At 35.7% G+C, this 17,820-nt stretch overlaps 1 protein-coding gene across 3 annotated transcripts in view; it reads left to right on the top strand.

Moving 5' to 3' along the window:
* The window catches only part of LOC117656046 (collagen alpha-4(VI) chain-like), a 184,349-nt gene that overhangs the window by 126,309 nt on the left and 40,220 nt on the right, over window positions 1–17,820 (top strand). For 2 of the 3 annotated variants that reach the window (XM_060683019.2, XM_087894217.1), the window contains exons 26-33: window positions 540–602; window positions 872–934; window positions 1,953–2,015; window positions 3,960–4,022; window positions 12,149–12,199; window positions 13,696–13,731; window positions 13,954–14,016; window positions 15,137–15,199. In XM_060683019.2, the coding sequence (XP_060539002.1) occupies window positions 540–602; window positions 872–934; window positions 1,953–2,015; window positions 3,960–4,022; window positions 12,149–12,199; window positions 13,696–13,731; window positions 13,954–14,016; window positions 15,137–15,199 (465 nt within the window). The remainder of the gene's footprint in view (window positions 1–539; window positions 603–871; window positions 935–1,952; window positions 2,016–3,959; window positions 4,023–12,148; window positions 12,200–13,695; window positions 13,732–13,953; window positions 14,017–15,136; window positions 15,200–17,820) is intronic. The other variant, XM_087894216.1, reaches the window with a different exon arrangement.

Genomic DNA, 17,820 nt, shown 5'->3' with positions numbered 1-17,820 from the left:
TAAAAAGGCTGGGTGACAAAACTATATCCAAAACATACAGACAGTATGCATATAAGGAATAGCCACATCTAGGTAAAGTTTGTCTAGGATCTTATATATTTGTTTAGCCAATCAGAGACAAAAATTCTTTATTCAATGTGGGCAATGTCTTGCCCATGCCCTCCCCCCGCCCCTTATCCATGGAGCGTTCTTTGTCCATGCTCTGTCCATGCTTTGTTATCTTACAGAGTATCCCTTGTCCTTGTTTGTTCGTGCTCCTAGGCAGCCGCCCTTATCTATGGAACAGGATGTTCCTGGGAACTGTTTCCGAGGATGTGCCTAGCTCTGAAGCAAATTACAGAAGTGAGAAACCAGATAGAAAAGGATACAATTCTTTTACAGAATGAATTCCTAACAAATGATTCCTAGCATAGCAAAATAGTACAAGCAACTTCTTTAACAGAAGCAAAGAGCAATTGATTCTTGTCAATATGTCCTTTCAATATCATTTTAATATCAAATACATATTTCTTTTACTTCTTCATTTTTTAATCTGAAAGGGTGAATTAGGAAATGAAGGGGACCAAGGCTATCCTGGGGAAGCCGGGCTACAAGGACAAAAGGTAATATTTAAGTTATATTATGCAACAATATGTATGTATATATTTGTACCTCACCTTTATTATTTTTATAAATAACTTGAGGTGGCCAATATATATAATACACCTTCTTCTTTCTATTTTCCTCACAACAATTTTGTGAGATGGTTTCTCAACCTTAGCAATATATGGACTTCAACTCCCATTTTCAAACTGGCTGGAGAATTGTGGGATTTGAGGTCCACACATTTTCATTAATATTGAATCTAATTTTTCTCTTTCTTCCTCACTAGGGTGTTTCAGGGTTACAAGGAATACCTGGACCCTTAGGACCTCAAGGTCCACCTGGCCATCAGGTAAAATAGAAATTATTTTACTTTTGGTGAACTAAATTGTGTGTGTGTGATTTGGTGTTATGTAGGATTTGACTGGTTACATAGTAACGTGCATCAAACTTTCAACCCATTTTGAACAACCTAAAATGGATTGTTTGAATTAAATTGAACTGAATTGAATGCTTCATTTGGCCAAGTGTGATTAGACCCAGAAAGAATTTGTCTCTGGTACAGAAGCACTGAGTGTACATGCAAAGCAACAGAATAATAATAATCACCACAATAATTTTGTGTTTCTTGCAGAGTGAATCTTGCTTTAATGAACTGATTGGGGGAAAGAGGAGTATCTGTTATCTCCCATGTCATTGCAATGATGTCAGTTATTCAAAATATATTATCTTCACAATAATATTATTCTACAAATCAGATCAACTGACACAAATAATGTACTTTGCACACTGATGCCATTGCACCATTCACATAAATTGCAAGACAATTGAGCATTCACCAAACTTCAGATTTAAATCATGTTTGCTGTACATATAAATTTGTGGGGACATAGAAAGGTTTTGATTAATGGAGGAATGCATCCAACTACCAATACCATTGCTTTATCTTTCCCTCCTTAGATCTTCAATCTTATCAATTCTATTACATTTTTTTTCTCTGGGAAAAATCCCTTTCTCCCTGAAATTTCATTCCTTTGGATAAGTGAGTTCCCCAAAATATTATTTGTGGGCCTGGATTATTTCATGAGACATGGGTTGGCATTTTTAAAAAAGAAACAAATGACTTCAGTTTCATCTGTAGAGCAAGTAGGATGTCTGTGTCTCTCTGCATAATGATTTAGCAGACATTGCTTAAACTTGGATATGATTACAGAAAAAACACACAAACTATTTAACTGGTTGCCAGTAGTATCTGTGGCAGCAGGTCCATTAGCTCTGTACTTGAAACAAATGCCATTATTCTGTGCCATAAATGTCTGGAATTCCATTTTCTTTTAAAACTAACTTTCAATATGTGCTTCTGAATGTAGGGTAATGCAGGAATCAAAGGCGAATCTGGTGCTAGAGGAAAAGTAGGCCATGTGGGTCCAAAGGTGAGCACTCCTGATTTTTCAATGATTTGGGGACAAGGTACAAATTTGTTTCTTTTTAAATAAAATGCAGCTGACATCCTTATTAATGCAGTATAAATAATTGTTTAGCACATTCCTTTTTACTTGGTGCAATATAAGAATGAGTCTTGAAGCATAATTTTTCATGTTTGAACTACAAAGTAATCCTCAACAGCCACAATGGGGATCAGCATCTACTTCAATAAGCAACATGGTCATTAAACAAGACATCACATGACCATGATTTGTTATTTTAACTTTGATTTCTCCATTGACTCTGCTTGTCAAAATCCAGATGTGAAGCACACAAATAGTGATCACATGACTGAGGACGCTATGATGATCATAAATATCTGCTATTTCTGAAACACTCAAATCTCAATCATGTGACTGCAGGGATGCTGTAATAGTCATAAGTGCAAAGATCAGATAAAATTACTTTTTCAATGCCATTGTAACTTTTAATGATAGTTAAACACAACAGCTGTTAAATGAAGATTACATGTACCGTATATTATTTGCTGGATTTATCTAGAAAAGTTGGTTCTCTCCTTTAAACTCCTGTTCTCTCTTGCCTGACTAATGAGAAAGCAGTGATCATTTCTTGGCATAAGTTTGGCCCATCTACTGTAAAATGCAGCTGGAAGGGATATTGGGAAAGAACTACTTGTCTGAGGAGTCAGTATGTGTGGAACTTCTTACGCCAAGATATCAATGTACTTTTAAAATCCATATTCCATCAAGTATGGATTGGATTTCAGAAATCTTTGGTCTGATTATAGTTTGATTGTTTTGGGGCCTGTTGCTTTTGTCCATTAGCATTTTACTTAATTTTTTTAAATATTTTATTATATACATTTATTTTTGGGAACTCACAATAACCTATGATTTGAGTGGAAATGTGGGATAAAAAGTCTATTAAACAAATATAAGGAAGGTAGAATTTCATTAGCATTGCAAAAATAGTCATGGAAAAGGAGAAAGGTGGAAAATTATGCTAAAAACTATATTAAATAAATATAAGGAATGTAGAGTTTCCCAAGATTAGCAAAAATGTGAAGAAATGAAGAAAAAGCTTTAGAGATTGTATATTTATCATAGACTCACTTAATCAGTTTTGACTGTATACCCACTTACCTACAGTAGTAAGTGGTTATTTATTTATTCATTTGATTTATAGCTCACATTTCATCCAGGAGTTCAAGATGTCATACATAAAATTCTCTCTTTAATTGTTCCCATAATAAGTATATTTATGATATACTTATAGAAGTATAAATATGAGAAGAGTGAGTAAGAACTTTGGTCTCTCTAAATCATATTCCAAAATACATCACTATATACACTAAAATCCCATTTATTATATGTTAGATGAGAATCATCAGAGCTGGGTTCACTGAAGTTTTCTTTTGAAAGAAGCAGCAGCAAATCTTTTAACTTCAAAATGTTGGCTGACTTGTAAATCCAAGCTAGTTATGTTGACTAAGACTTCCATGTCCAATCTTATTGGTACAAAAAGTGAACATTTTGTACAGAGATTCTTGTCTTTGATGTTATCTTCCAATCAGCTAAATCCCATTGCTTCAGAGGCGGTATTTTTGTGGCATAATGCTAGGAATAAGTATTAATATAATTCTGCTGTACCTAAACTTTTTGTACAGAGAATTTTCAGCATTTACCATAACTCATACCTTCCTAGACAGAACATTGAGTCAGGTTCTTGCTCCTGGCATTTAGCTTTCTATGAAAAAGACAGTATTATATATGGTTCTGTCATTTCATTACATGAAACCCTCCTCGGAGTCTGAAGTAAGTACAGTTAGACCCATATTTCTTGCTTTGGTGGGAGCAAGAAAACTGCAATTGGATCACTATAGCAGTAGTTTATGCTGTTGTGTGGCTAATATCTCTTTTATTCCATGAAAGGGTGAGCAAGGTGATCCTGGAGAAAAAGGACAAAAGGGGCTACCTGGAACAAGAGGTTTTCCTGTGAGTTTTACCTGACTGCTTCTGAATTCCTCTTTTTTTTTTCTGGTTTATGTGACTGATGCTCCTTTATCTTTTATTTCAAGTTCGTGAACATTTCTGTTGTTTGGAAGAGTTTTATCTTAGTATTAAGAAAATTTGTTTCATTTAAGGAAAAGGGCAGCATTAAAGAATATCAACAGCAGGATAAAAAATGAAGATGACAGCCATAATCATGCAATTAAATTCATGCCCCTTTTAAAGTGCATTGTAATGGAAATAAAAAAGGACAGAGCTTTAATCATATGGTTGTGGCTGTCAGGTTGCCTTTTTAAATCTCTTATATGTGGTCATCCCAGCAGCACGTGCAGTTGTCTTCTAAATTATTTTATGAAATAATCCTATTTATAAAGCACTGGACTCCTTAAGTTCCCAATGCATCTTGTTTTTTAACTTGATGCAAAGCTCAATATTCTGAAAGAAGAACTGGTCACTGGAGTTAGGATATTTGATTTTTGGTAATAACAAGACATTTGTTAAACTCTTTAAATGTTGATTATAATTCCTAATTCTTATTTGAATAATAATAGTATAAAGATTCAGGATTGAAGCAAATACATTGAGTACATTTATGTAACTTTCAGAATTCAGGTTTCAGATAGGTTATTGTTCTCTTTTATATAATCCTTGACAACTATGAAGAATCAGTGATGATAGCATAGCTGTGGCAGTGTAGCTTTCTGAATGTAGGCAGTCTGCATTTAGTGACCACAATTGGGACCAGCAACTTGGTCTTTAAATGAAGCGGTTGCTAAGTGAAACTATGACTATGCTTATGATTTTACTTTCCTTTACCATTGTCCCCAAGGCAAGAAGAGAAATTATGGTATTTTCAGACTTTTCATGGTTTCAGTTGCTTCATCTAAAATATACCCAATTATTTGTTACATATTGTATCTTGCTATTGCAATCAGTACACTTTTGGTCCCACATCCTTCTTGAAATGTCAGTGCTCCAAGGTCATATGGCCATGATGGCGAACCTATACACATAGCCATGGCCACCCGGTCACATGACCAGCTAGCCACGCCCACCCAGTCACATGACCTCCAAGCCACGCCCACAAAATAAGCCACGCCCACAGAACCGGTAGTAAAAAAAATTAGAACCCACCCCTGGTTGGGGGTCATCACAACATGAGGAACTGTATTAAAGGGTCGTGGCATTAGGAAGGTTGAGAACCACTGGGCTAGACACTTTCTCTCAGGCAAACCACTTTTGAAAACCTTGCCAAGAAAAATTGCAAGGACTTGTCCAGGCAGTTGAACATGAGACAACATTTTTAATCAGCTAGTTCTAGGTGACAAGAAAAGATGGAGAATTAATATTTCTTTCATTTATTACTTTGTTTATGACTGCCAGACATAGAGATATTTTTGGATGTTTTGTCTAGGGTACCAAAATAGCTTAATAAATCTAAAATAACATACACGTTAAACAGAGAGATTCTGCTACATTTCAAGCAGCCAAATGCACTGGAATGCACCATGTGTTGGAAAATTCCCAGTCAGGCAAGCAGGAGGGATCAAGCAGGGAACTAGCCTTAAGTCCTTGTGCAGTTGCAAGAGGCATAAGCTTGACGATTGCCACCCCAAACTCCTTGGAACCTTATCTGGTTGTTCCCAAGGGAAGGCAAACAATCTAGTGAGAGTATTGTATTATAGATAAAAGACAATAAGGGTGTTGACTTAGACTAGAGGTCTTCAAACTTGGCAGCTTTAAGACTTGTGGACTTCAACTCCCAGAATTCTGGAAGTTGAAGTCCACAAGTCTTAAAGCTGCCAAGTCTGAAGATCTCTGACTTAGACCTTTCATAAATAGATTTTGTTGTTTTTGACTGACACTATATGATAGTGATGGCAAACATTTTCGGCACCTAGTGCCCAAACTGGAACGTGTGGGCATGTGCATGTGCCGAAGCACCAAAGTGCCAGAAACCTGAAGACCAGCTGGCCGGTGCACATGCACTTGCTGGTCAGCTGGTTTTCGGGTTTCTGGCATTCTGGCATGCGTGAAGACCAGCTGGCTTGTGCGCATGTGTGCATCGGAAACCAAAAGAGCAGCTGGTGGCGGCACACGTGCCCACAGAAAGGGCTCTGTGTGTGCCACCTCTGGCACCGTGCCATAGGTTCGCCATCATGGCCATATGATCTTGGAGCACTGACATTTCAAGAAGGATGTGGGACCAAAAGTGTACTGATTGCAATAGCAAGATACAATATGTAACAAATAATTGGGTATATTTTAGATGAAGCAACTGAAACCATGAAAAGTCTGAAAATACCATAATTTCTCTTCTTGCCTTGGGGACAAATTGTTTGGTTCCATACAGGCAGTCCTAGTTGAATGACTATATTTTTTAGTTATCATTTGCAGTTACAAATGGTAATGAATGGTAGTGGCAAAGGAAAGTAAAATCATAAGCATAGTCATAGTTTCACTTAGCAACCACTTCATTTAAAGACCAAGTTGCTGGTCCCAATTGTGGTCACTAAATGCAGACTGCCTACATTCAGAAAGCTACACTGCCACAGCTATGCTATCATCACTGATTCTTCATAGTTGTCAAGGATTATATAAAAGAGAACAATAACCTATCTGAAACCTGAATTCTGAAAGTTACATCAATGTACTCAGTGTATTTGCTTCAATCCTGAATCTTTATACTATTATTATTTAAATAAGAATTAGGAATTATAATCAACATTTAAGGAGTTTAACAAATGAAACTTTTATTGAAAACTTTTTCAATAAAAAAAAAAAGAATGCTACAATGGGCATAAATGATGACCAGTCGTAAGTTTGAGGACTGGTCAGAAGTGCGAGGACCAGTCAAAAATAACTTTTTCAGCCCTCTGAGTAGTCCATATGCACAAAAGGACTACCCAGAGGGCTGAAAAAAGTGATTTCTGACAGGTCCTTGCACTTTTGACCGGTCTTCGCACTTATGACTGGTCATCATTTATGCCCATTGTAGCATTCTTTTTTTTTTTAATTGAAAAAGTTTTTCAAATACAAATTTTTCCCCCTTCCCCCCCTCCTCCCTAACCCCCCCTCCCCCTCCCCTCCCCCTGTGGCTTCTTCAAGGTACAACCCAAATTCATAACAGATTGTATAATACTTTACCATCCCCTTGCTCCATCCCCCATATGCTTTCTTTCTAGTAATATTATTATATCCCCCTTATACTATACATTTCAAAATAACATTCTACTATAACATTATATAATAATTCCTAATTTAGCATAGTAATATTATTATATCCCCCAATTTAACAATTTCTACTCATGATCTACTCTTTTACTCCTCCCCCATACATATATCTCTTAAATCAAATCTTTTTTGTATATTAATATGACATTTCAAAGCAACCTTCCACTATAAAACGATATAATAAATCCTAATTTAACATTTATTCAACTCATAGTCTGCCCATTTCCTCCACCCCCATAGATATATCTCTTAACTCAAATCTTTTACATATATTCATATCTAAACATAATATCCCTTTTCTTCAACTAAACAATCAATAAGCTAACCTATCTCCACCCACTTTCCTACAGAACTACCATACATAATAGTTCTTGATATCTTTATTCTTCTGCCCACACCACTAAAAAGTATTCCCTTATATAAATAAAATCCTCAAATGACTTTAAGCTTGTAATCCATATAATATCTTTTGTAGTGTCTTTCAGCTGGATTGTTAACTCCATCACACATATTAGGTAACATCACATCCTAATTCCAACAGTATGTTCGGTATCTTCAATTACCATCTGCCCCCGTCAACAATAGATGTCTTGATATATAAAAAACAACCACCCGAGTGACTTTATATTTGTATTCCATATAGTGTCTATAGTAGTGTCTTTCATCTAAATTATTAATTCCAACCACCATTAATAGGGTAACAACCAGATCTTCTGCGTGCCCCAATCCCATAACTCTCTTGCCTTGTAGCTCAACATAAACGTAATACATTTATCAAAGAATCCAAAATAGATAATTCCAATCCATTCAGTTTAAGGCCCTTTTCACATCCCAAAAGTAGAGCACTGCAGAGGTCTGTCACTCTCCTCAGGATAATATAAATCAATACTTTGCCTCAGCTATCTTGTCATATATTCAATCATCTCTTAGATAACTGGCATTGCACTATTGTTTAGTTTAAAAGTTTTTGTTGTTGTAAGACCTGCTTCTTCTTTTCTTGACTTTTTGTGGGTTAGATCTCCATCCTGATTTCCTTTCTATAAATTGTGTATCAACTATTTGGTTTTCATGCTGATCTGTAACTTGATCTTGTTGGTTTTGCTTTTGTGGCTTAAGTCTCCATTCTGGTTTCTTTTCTTTGAGTTGTATGTCAACTGATTGATTTCTATGCTGGTCTGTAACTTGATGAATCATCACATTAGAATCCAAAGCCGCCTCTCTTATATTTATAAATAGTCCAGCTGTAACCTCTGAAGGAGAATCCAGAAGCTGCTCATCTACAAAGTCCTCTGTAACTTGTTGTTTTTCCATTACTTTCATCTCTTTCTGCTTATCCTGAATTTCTATCTCTTGTTGATTTTGCTTTTCTTTATTCCACTCATGTATTATACATGAAGATGTTGAACCCATTTTAAGAACCTTATACTAAAATTCTTCCGCTTTTTCAACAGAATTTAGTTGGTATCTTTCTCCTTGATATCTCAGTATTATGCCAACTGGGACATCCCACCTGAATGAGATGTTTTGTTTGTTTAGCTCAGTCACCAAAAATCCGAATTTCTTTCTATCTTTTAATATCTTGGGTGGCAACTCTTTATATATCCAGATCTTTCTTCCATACAATTGTAGAGTGGAATTAAAAGATTTTTGCACAATATCATTTCTTATTTCTTTATCTGTAAAATAAATCACCACATCTCTAGGCAATTGCCTTTGCTTTGCAATCCAAGAATTTACTCTATAGGCCTTGTCGATCTTACAAGATACCTCCTCTGGATGAATCTTTAAAATCCCAGCCAGAACTTCAGCAGATATTTTTCTTAAATCATCTCTATTATTTTCCTATAACCCTCTCATTCTAACCGCAAATTCTGTGAGCCTGTATTGCATCATTGTAACTTCTTTTTCAATCCCTTGTTTTATATTTTCTGCATTGTAAGTCTCGTGATCAGCTTCCTTTTTAGACTTTACTTCAGAGCTATTGTCTTGAATATTTATCAAATCATTTTCCATTCTTTGTATTTTATTGTTCAAATTATAAATCTTATCAACTTCCTCCATTTTAGACTCTAATAACTTGATATTTGTATCCATCTTTATAACTATTTCTGAAAAAGCATTAGTCACTGTTACAATCTTTCTTTGTAAGTTATCATACTTTAATTGTATGAATTCTTTAATTTCCTGCTTAAATTTTTCAAAATTCTGGTTCACAATCTCGTCGTGTCTTGCCATTTCCTTCAAAACAAATTCTTTTAAATTAAAACCATTGTTCTGAGTCTGTAAACTCAAAACTTATTCACATAATTGTAAATGGGGGAAACCCCCCCCCCGCTGCTTGTTTGTCTGGCTTTGTTAATTTTAACGCCATCCTGCCACACAGACAAACTCTTTTTGAAGAAAGAGGACTTCTCTCCAACAAGATCAATATCAGATCTCCAAGAAAAAAAAGAAACTTAGAATAGAAATTTTTTCTTTTCTCTATTCTAGCCAGCACTGTTTGCTCCGCTACTTTGTAACTTGTTACGGAAGGACTTTCACTTTCGGCTTTTTTTTCCTCTCAAGCCTCAGCGGTCGCCATTTTAAGCTTTTTTTTCCTTCACTTAGAAACGCTTATAAAATCATTAAAAATACTTGCAATTTAGGGTCCCAAGTCCAGATCTCATCCTCTTTAATTAAGCAATCTGTTGTTTTCATTGAAAGGTTTGATCTCGTCGCCTGGCTCTGCAAGAGGCAGAGGTCTCCCGAAGCCCGGAGCAGCAGTGAAGGAAATAGGGAGCCTCATTCTGCTTCGTCCCCAAGAATAAAAAAAAACTCTGGGGACTTCACAGAGGGCTCTACCTGCCCTCGCCTGCTCTATCTCACATTTCCTTATGGAAATGGAGTTTTTCGAGCCGCCTTTCAGATGTAAAGGCGGCTCTTTACGAGCGATGGGGCTGGCGGTCTCAAAGGACCGTCTGATGGCGACGGAAGTCAAACCAGAACCCCCCATTGTAGCATTCTTAACAACCATGTCACTCATTTCAAAACTGTTTCTCTTCACCATGGTGACAAGATAGGGCAAAAACGTAAAATGTGAGGACAGTCGTAAGTTCAAGGACTGGTCAAAAGTGCAAGGGCCAGTCAGAAATAACTTTTTCAGCCCTCTGAGTAGTCCATATGCATAAAAGGATACAGCAATAGAGAGGGATGAAGGAAGAGAAGGGAAATTAGAGTAGGAGTGAAGATAAGAGAGGGAGGAAGAGAGGAGGAGAAGGAGAAAGGAAGAGGAAGTAGGGAGGAGAAGAAGAGGGGGAGGAAGAGAAAGTAAGAAGGAAAGAAAAGAGAGAGGTGGTAGGTTTGAGGAGAAAGATTGCTGTACGATAAAAAAGATGAAAGGGAAAAAAGCCAACCCCAAACAAATATAAAGATATTAAGATAAAGAATGAATTGTTAAACTTTAAAGAATAAAAGAGAACAAATATGAATAAATAACAATAATTAGAAACACACATACAAACATACAATGTATTTTCTTTGAACAGAGTATTTGGCCGGTTCACAAATTTAAACAGTGTTTAGTCATTTCAATTAAATTTACAATTTCTATATTTCCTTTTTGCCATATTTATTCCTTATCTATTTTTGTAAAAAACCAATATTACCCTTCATCCTCATCTCTAATCTTAATCAAATTCAATTTTTCCCTTCTATTCTATATTGTACCCCTTCCCATTGTCATCTATTTTTATATCCATCCTCACATTGGTTAATTATGTAATATTACAGTTGTTTAATATAAATTCAACATTTTAATATAAATCAATTAGTTATATAACTACCTTTTTTGTATATTAATCAATATGAACATGAATATTCCAATTATTTCCATGCAATCCAATTTCTTACAAATCAATTAATTATATTTACCAATAATAATAAACCAAATAATTTCCCCCATATATTCCTCCAAACCACAACTTAACCATTTCTGCTTTCCACACAATATACAATTAATAGTATCTCAATTATTACAATTCCCTAGTTAAATAGAGCTTTTTTTCTTTTGTGTTTTAAAATCTTGAACTCTCCTCTTTTTCCCTAAATTTCCCATTGTTTGCACCTACCTTTTTTGATGAGGAAAAAGAAAAGAAATCTACCTGACTAATTTTCCAACGTTGCAGCAACAGCAAAGCCAACAGCCTGCTTTACTTTCAGTTTCATTTTTCAGCATAGGTAGGGGAAAAAAATGTGCTCCAACAAGCAGCAGAGCCCTGAGCAAAACAGCTGAGAGCAAATCAGCTGAGAGTCAGGAGCCGATCTAATCAAGGGCTAATTAGCCTATGCTGAAGCTCCGCGGGCCAATAAAATTACAAAAAAACACCGAACCCTTTGTTAAATTGCTGGCTCGCCCGCACCTCGCACACCACTATTTATTGGCAATAAATAGTGGTGCGGAGGGGCGGGGCAAGGGGTGGGCTTTGAAGCCCCGTGGCAAGAATTTAAACAGTTTTTTTTCCTCTAGCCATCAGCTGGGACTCAGGAGGCAGCAATAGATTGGGAGTGGGCGGGGTAAGTGAACGGCCGGCGATTCAACAGAGCAGAGAGTGAGGGTGAGTGAAGGCATGGGGGGGGCCGAGAGAGGGCTTTGGCAACCCCTGTGAAATGGCCGTTCGACCCCCAAAGGGGTCGCGACCCCCAGGTTGAGAACCGCTGGTCTAGCCCAAAGTCACCAGCTGGCTTCATGGCCATGGCAGGACTAGAACTTGGGGTTTCCCAATTTTTAGCTTGATGCCTTAACTACTACACCAAACTAGCTCTTATTGGTTAATGTTAGGCTTGCCCCAATAGAATACCTTAAGATTAAGCAGCTATTTATTTTTTCCCATATTTTATAGGGCTTTGATGGTAGTAATGGCTATGGCCTTGTAGGAAGAAAAGGCACAAAGGTAAGAATCATACTTTAGTCTTCCTGACAAATAAACATAATCCAGTGATAATACTAAACATTAAGGCTGTAACTATTTGAGAATACATCTTATGGAACCCTCAATAAAAATAAATTGGAGTCAACCTACAAAAGCCTTTCTGATTCCATGGGGCTTAACATTCCTAGTAATTATATTTTGAGTGTGTTATGAGGATCTAATTCTTCAAAAATAAATAAGTAATATATTACATTAGCTTTTTATCTAAGTAGGGAATGGTTGTTTTTATTTGCTGCAAACAAAAGTCTCATTCCATGCTTGCAAAATCCACAATCCACTATCGAAAACACAGGTCTATGCATCCAAACCATTTCATGGCAAGCAACAGAAAGCAATAAAATTCAGTTCATCAATGGAGAACTAAATTAAAAATTCTAAACATTTTGGCTGAAGTAGTCATGGAAATCAGTTCCATTCCAAATTAACATTAAAATGCTAATTTTATCTAACATTTACTAGAATAAGCTTTAATTTTGACCATCAGGGTTTTCTCTATCAAAAGCAAACAATTTTAGGATACCATAAAATGAAGTGGGGAGGAAGTATAAACAATTCTAAGTTCTAATGACATTATAACTGAAAGAAAAGATAGTTTGTGTTTGGAAGAAACTAAGCCAATCTTTCCTACATCATATGCAGCATTCCAGTGACCATCTAATTTATACATCAGGAGATATAAAAAGATTCCTTCATTAGAAATTCCTTCTTCTTGAAAGATTGGAAAAATGCTTTTACAAGATGGATAGACTCTATTGTCTTTACATGAACTATTACTGCAGATGAAGACTAGCCAACTGTTTTATAGTTTGTTTTTAAATGGGCCTTGTAGCAGAACTGATTGGATCTGCGCTATTTTATCTTAATTGCCAGAGTAATGTCCTATAATGCTGTTGGTAAACTAACATGTAAAGAATTGCACAGAAATATTTATATTCTGCATCTTAATTGCTGGCGACCTATTTGGGCAATATTTTTCATGAAATTTTATGTATTTGAAGAAAAATGGTGGTTAAACCATGATTGTGTTCCATTTGTTTTGTGCAGGAAGTACTGCTATTTTAGTTTATGTGGTTAACATTGTTAACCTGAATAATTCTTTAATATGTCAGCATAGAAGCAATTCTAAGTAGGTGACTGTGACTTCCTTTGTGTCAAAGGTGACTTCCTTTGTCCTGGATATATGGCTTGCAATAAGTCTTAAACCAGATGTATTGTAGGAAAACCTATTTCGGACATCAAGGATTGTGATAGACAATTATTGAATCAATTAAAAGGTGTAAGCTATTTCAGTTATGGATTTGGCTTTCCAAGATGGCTGTTGAGTAAAGCAATGCTGGTGCCACACATTTATTTAACCAAAGAGTAATTAAAAAGAAGAATATCCATTGGTTTTTTTTTTAAAACCATGAATAAGCAATTTGAAAACCAACATGGTATTTTTGTTTTACTAATATCAGGGATTGACTGGATCTCCTGGAAACCCTGGACGACAGGTATGCAAGAGCGAATGTTGCGACAGTGAAGTTTTAAACTTTGGGTTGGGGCTACAGCACTAGGTAACTTTATTTATTCTCTATTATCTCTGTTCTCACCTCTTATTAAAAAATACCAATTTACTGTAGCAAAATTATTATTTCTTTAGAAGGGAGGTGGGGTCATGGGACTCTAAGATTGCATGTCCCTGATTACAATTTCTGCTTCTGCTTCTTTTGTAGGGAGAAGTTGGTGATCCAGGCAATCCTGGCAATAAAGGTGCCAAAGGAATTAAAGAACATAGGGTAATCCATGTTTATTGCTGCTTCTGGTTTGCAGAGACAGGAGGTTCTAATGGCCTTCAACATTGTTGTATATTTTCTTTTTTCTTGTATGTACAGCAGATTTAAGAGCAGCATATTAGGAAATATCTGTTTCAGTGTGATTATTGGTCTCATTTATTTCTGAGTCACTTGCTGCCTCAGAAATTATTCTTACTTTTTGGTTACAAATGACTGTTCCTTATTTTCCATTTTTAAAAAAGTTATGCAGATGATGCCCCCTTTAGTTTCAAAATAAGACATTGGATGTGGAAATGGAGCTGCAATGCTATGTGTGTCTGCCTTGCAAGATAATGCAGACAAGAAGCACACATAGAAGTACTAGCTCTAACTTTATTGCAATGTTTCATGATCACAATCTTGCAAATCTGAAAGTACACCTCTCCCCCTTTGCCTTTATATTCAAAATACTGGAGACGGTCCCTTCTGAGATATATGCCATGTCCCTATTCTTTCTATGGGTTCAGTTGCTTCTTATTATTACCTACGGTCTGTGGCTCTTCCCTTTTTCTGCCAAGGTCATTCCCACATACCATTATACTGGGGAATAAAAGCGTTCTTTTCAGATCACCTAAGGTTCTCCAATAGTCTGAGTTTAGAGTTTAGAGTAATGGCAGGTCCATATATGAAAAAGTGGTCTCTAAAATAACCTGGACCTAAACTCTTCAGGAGTGATGATTGCAAAAACTAGTAATAATCAACTTAATAACTATGTCATGGTTGGATATGACAATAGTACTATATGATAACATGATCTTGCATGTGAATCCCTATCAGTATTTTGGAACAATTGCAATTTCTACATACTTTTCAAAAGTATTCCTAAGTAGAATTCATTGTGAAAATTATTTGTAAGGCATGTATTAGTATGGCTGTATTTAACAATTATTGTTTGATTATCATCTTAGGTTAGACAAAGAGACTGATGTATGTAATTATAATACCTAGATTCAGCTATTTTAAACAAGAGTCCAATTGCTTTAATGTATACCTAATAAACAACATTCAAGCAATTTTTGTAATGAAAATTAAGCTAAGTTGCCTTGTCATTGGAGAGTAAATATGCTCTTTGTATTTATTTAAGGCCAGAAATGGAACACCGGGGACAAGGGGTAATCCAGGCAGTCAAGGATCATCTGGAAGAATGGTAATATGAATATAAATTTAACCTAATATTGATATCTGAAACTCAGTATTGATCAAACTACATTACCAAAATTAATTAAATTTATTGACTGATTTTCTGTATCACTAGACTCCAAAACACTCCTACAAGTTTATATCATACAATATGAAACATTGTCAAACATAAAACCAACTTAAAGTAATAATTAAAAACAAATATGGAGATGAAATACAAAGTATTGCAATGATGATAGCTTCTTTCCAAATACCATATGAAACAACTTAGTCTTAAGTAATTTCTGGGAAGTCAACATTGAAGACTTCAAGAGGAAAACTATTCCATAATATGGAGCTGTAGTTGAAAAAATATTGTCTGAAGGTCCTTGCCCCCTGCGTCTCACAGGTTGAAAAGAAGATGAGATGTACATGCTAGATCAGCCAGTTTGTATGTGAAGAAGGTTGTCTTGCAGATGTCTATATGTTAAACTATATTGGGCACTCTAAGCTAAAGTCAGCAATTGGAATTGTACCTGGATGTATTGGTAGTCAGTACAGTTATTGTAAAACAGGTGCTGTATGACTATAGTGACTCTGATTCACCAATATATGACACAGCATTTTAGACCAATTGCAGTTTCTGAATATTCTTCAAAGACAGCCCAGTGTGGGACATATCACAAAAGTATAAGCAAATGCTGATCAAACATGTATATACAAATTAAGTAAGTGTTTCATCTGCCATAATGTGGAGACAACTAAAGTGGAAGCTTTCCTTCAAGATTAGCTGATTTCACATGCATTTAAAATTATTCTTCAATTTATTTGAAATATTTTTTGGGAGGATCCAAATTAAGATTGGGAATTTGTCTTCCAGATGTTGCTGATTTCTCATAATTAGTTATGCATGATTGACTTTTGTATCAACTTACCCCCTCTCAAAAATCATAATGATGGGATTCCCAGTTATAACTTTTAACAAGCCAATTATGATCTCATAGACAATGAACTCTAATATCTTGATTGGCAAAATCTATTCTCTGGCTGTAATACTGCTGATGACCATTACAACATTTTCTTGCACAAACTCAAAAGAATCATTAAACTTTACGTACCACTAATACCCCACAAAACCAGAAAAAATAAACTATCAATAACAATAAGGAAATTACAATCCAGAAAAAAATCTCTTTGGTGAAAAAACAAAACAAACTATGTAACTAACTTCAAAAACCGCTATAAAAACTTATGTCAACAAATAAAGATTGAATGCACCAATTATCACATCAAGCAAGAAGAAAACCTTCTATGCACAAAATCCACCCATGCTTTCTATAATTTTGTAAACAACAAACTTAAAGACTCGAGATCCATCCCACCCCTAAAAGGACCAAACAATGAAGATTATATTGACGAAACCATTAAAGCCAATCTCTTTAACATGTTCTTTGGCTCAGTCTTTGTAAACAGCAGCAACACATACCCAATATATCCCAGTCGTACTACAGACAATTACAATGATTATGGTGATCTTATACATATTGATTTTACAGAAGACAATGTTGAAAAGGCACTACGCAATCTAAAACCATCTCTATCTATTGGACCTCATAGACTATGTGCATACTTCTTAAAAAAGCTTTCCACTGCAATTGCAGAACCTCTAAGCATAATTTTTGAAAAATCTTTCAGTACCAGCACCTTGCCCTACCAAGGGTCACAAGCCAGGGTCATCCCTATCTTCAAAAAGGGAGACCCTAGCCTAGTTGAAAATTACAGACCAATCTCTTTATGTTGCATCATCTGCAAAGAATGATTGATGGAATCAATCATTAACCAATCTATTACCCTACATCTAGACACAAACAACCTACTTTCTAACAAACAATTCGGTTTCAGAAAAAAATTATCCTGTAATCTACAACTACTACATTGCAAAAATATATGGACTACACATCTCGATCAGGGCAAAGCAATAGATGCAGTTTACATAGACTTCTGTAAAGCTGTTGATTCAGTGGTACACCACAAATTACTTCTAAAACTAAAATCCTATGGCATTTCTGGACTCCTACATAAATGGATAGCTGCCTTCCTGTCAAACAGACAACAAGTGGTCAAAATAGGAAGTGCTCTATCAAATCCTGTACATGTTAATAGTGGTGTTTCCCAAGGCAGTGTCTTAGGTCCAACACTCTTCATACTTTACATAAATGACCTTTGTGCTCATATTAAAAGCAACTGTGTTCTCTTCGCTGATGATGTTAAACTATTCAACACCACCGACAATGCAACTACCCTTCAAAAAGACCTTGACTATGTATCAGATTGGTCTAACAAGTGGCAACTCCAAATATCAACCAACAAATGCTCTGTCTTGCACAATTGCAAAAAAAAAAAAAAAATCAAAACATAAAATACCAATTAGATGGACATGACCTTGTAGATGACTCTCACTCTGTCAAGGACCTTGGAGTACTCATTTCTAATGATCTAAGTGCCCGAGCCCACTGTAACAACATTACAAATTTGGGAATACCTATATGAAGAACAATGAAAATACCCATTGGATTACTTCTAGATACCCTATGACTACTGAGACATAAATATGAAAATGAGAAAGCTATTCAATTAAAGAGACATTTG

Source organism: Pantherophis guttatus, chromosome 4, assembly GCF_059756535.1.
Source record: "Pantherophis guttatus breed Tessera chromosome 4, ASM5975653v1, whole genome shotgun sequence".
Classification (NCBI taxonomy): Eukaryota; Metazoa; Chordata; class Lepidosauria; order Squamata; family Colubridae; genus Pantherophis; species Pantherophis guttatus.
Note: the sequence above shows the minus strand (reverse complement) of the source record. Positions and strands in the feature narration are given on the sequence as shown.